Here is a 2,487-nt window from a genome sequence, read left to right as displayed (position 1 = left end):
AATTAATCCCTTATATATCATTATTTTCCCCATCTTCAACAACTTAGCAGCCGCCAACCATCATTTACAAAAATGACCACATTTTCCGGAAAACTAATCAAAACTATTTTAAGAAATATTTGTTCATCTTTGTATAAAAAAAAAAACATTTTAAAGAACGGTTTATGCATATATGAACTCAACATATTCCAATATATTAAAGTTATGAAAAAACAAAGATTTTACAATATTTTTTTTAATTAATCCCTTCTTTTTTACTCTCATGGTCATGATCATCAAAAGATAATTCTGTAAATATAAACCATTAGCCACCGACTTATTTGTGAACAAGATTTCAAAGCAACCATCAAACAAACACCCAAAACACATGAATTTTAATTTTTTAAAATCAAAATATTAAAAAAATAAATAGGTACCTTGTGAAGATTGTTGAATGTTTGAACTGTTAGAAAGGAGAAGAATGAAAGAAGAGAAAAAAAGAGATGGATCAAAGCTCATCTATTGCACAATAAGTGTGATCATGAGGCTTCATATAGAAGCCAAATATACAGCAAATATACAGGTATACCCATGTATATACATACATATATCTGATATACATACACACATCTAACACCCCCCCTCAAACTCAAGGTGGATCATGTGTCTTGAGTTTGGACAACATAAAGAGATGCTGATCACGTGTCTGGGCTTTGGTGAAAAAATCAGCCACCTGAACCTCGGTAGGAAGATAATGGAGGGACACAATATGAGCACGGACATGACAACGGGTGAAGTGGGCATCTACACCAATGTGTTTGGTCAGCTCATGCTTGACCGGATCAGTAGCAATCTGAAGGGCTCCCGTACTGTTACAGTGAATAGGAATAGGAGAATGGATCGGTACACCAAAATCCTGTAGAACCGAGCGAATCCAAAGCACCTCCTGTACTGTAGAAGCCAAAGCACGAACCTCAGCCTCAGCACTGGATTTGGCAACAGTGTGCTGTTTCTTAGTCTTCCAAATAACAAGTGAAGCCCCAAGAAAGATAAAGTAGCCAGTGACAGAGACTCGATCATCAGGAGAGCTGGCCCAAGTAGCATCAGAATAGGCCTGTTGCTGAAGAGTGGACTGGTGTGAGTAGAACAAACCTCGCGAGAAAGTGCCACGAAGATATCGCAGTACTCGAAGAAGATGTCCATAATGAACAGAGGTGGGAGCCGCAACAAACTGACTGAGAATGTGCACAGCATGAGAAATGTCAGGACGTGTAACAGCAAGATATACCAAGCTACCCACAAGATGTCGATAGCGAGTAGGATCTGGTAAGGGAGTCCCATCAGAAGCACGAAGCTGCAAATGCAACTCCATCAGTGTAGCGGCAGTACGAGTATCTGTCAAGCCAGAGCGAGCAAGAAGATCAAGAGTGTAACGCTGCTGAGATAGTCGATAGCCATCAGGATGAGATGTGATCTCGATACCCAGAAAATAACGAAGCGGACCGAGATCAGTCATCAAGAAGGTCTCACACAGTTTCTGCTTCACAAAAGTAATATGAGCAGAATCATCACCAGTAAGAATCATATCATCCACGTACAAAAGAAGAATGGTCCGGCCACGAGGTGAAGAATGAATAAAGACTGCCGGATCATGGATGCTCGGAGTAAATCCAGCAGCCTCAACCACCGTACTAAACCTCTCAAACCAGGCATGAGGAGCCTGTTTGAGACCATAGAGAGTGCTGCGAAGGCGACAAACAGATCCTGGAGGCACTTGAAGGCCAGGAGGAGGAGTCATGTAGACCTCCTCCTTCAGGTCCCCATGAAGAAAGGCGTTCTTCACGTCAAGCTGATGAAGAACCCACCGACGAACAGCAGCAACAGCAACTAATGTACGAACAATGTGCATGTGAGCCACTGGGGCAAAAGTCTCCTCATAGTCACGACCATACTCCTGCTGAAAACCGCGAGTAACAAGACGCGCTTTGTAGCGCTCGAGGGATCCATCAGAACGGGTCTTCACCCGATAGATCCAGCGACAAGTAATGGGAATGGCATGGGCAGGGAGAGGGACAATATCCCAGGTATGAGTCCGAGACAAGGCATCAAGCTCCTCAGCCATGGCAGTCCGCCACTCAGGCGATCGAACCGCTTCTTTGTAGGTACCTGGCTCAATGACATCTGAGATACTAGTGCTAGAAGAAGCATAACGAACAGGGGGATGTAAAGTGGAGCGATCACGTAAAGAATAAGGATTAGAGGATACCTCAGGAGCTGAATCGATAGTGGGAGAGGCGTCAGAGAGGACCCGACTCGGGTGGAGTCACAGTGGGATCTCGACGATGGTAAACTAAACGAACTGGCAGGTGAGTAGGAGGGAGAGAAGGAGAAGAGATAGATACGGCAGGAGACTCAACAGATAGTGGAGAAAGAGGATCTAGAGAAGAGTGACTAAGAAGCTCTGGGGAAGCGAGGAGAGGAGGAGCGGAAGGCATATGGGACGTATCT

At 44.0% G+C, this 2,487-nt stretch overlaps 1 protein-coding gene across 1 annotated transcript; it reads right to left on the bottom strand.

The window, feature by feature from the left end:
• Positions 1-487: 487 nt before the first annotated feature.
• On the bottom strand, positions 488-2,101 carry LOC120268640 (uncharacterized mitochondrial protein AtMg00810-like). Its single transcript, XM_039275952.1, has 3 exons — positions 1,853-2,101; positions 713-1,699; positions 488-526 (listed from the first exon to the last, which is right to left on the bottom strand). The coding sequence occupies exons 1-3, from the start codon at positions 2,099-2,101 to the stop codon at positions 488-490; spliced, it is 1,275 nt and encodes a 424-aa protein (XP_039131886.1).
• Between the last annotated feature and the right edge of the window lie 386 nt (positions 2,102-2,487).

This window comes from Dioscorea cayenensis, chromosome 9 (assembly GCF_009730915.1).
Source record: "Dioscorea cayenensis subsp. rotundata cultivar TDr96_F1 chromosome 9, TDr96_F1_v2_PseudoChromosome.rev07_lg8_w22 25.fasta, whole genome shotgun sequence".
NCBI lineage: Eukaryota > Viridiplantae > Streptophyta > Magnoliopsida > Dioscoreales > Dioscoreaceae > Dioscorea > Dioscorea cayenensis.
The sequence above is the reverse complement of the archived record's forward strand: the minus strand, read 5'-3'. Positions and strand labels throughout refer to the sequence as shown.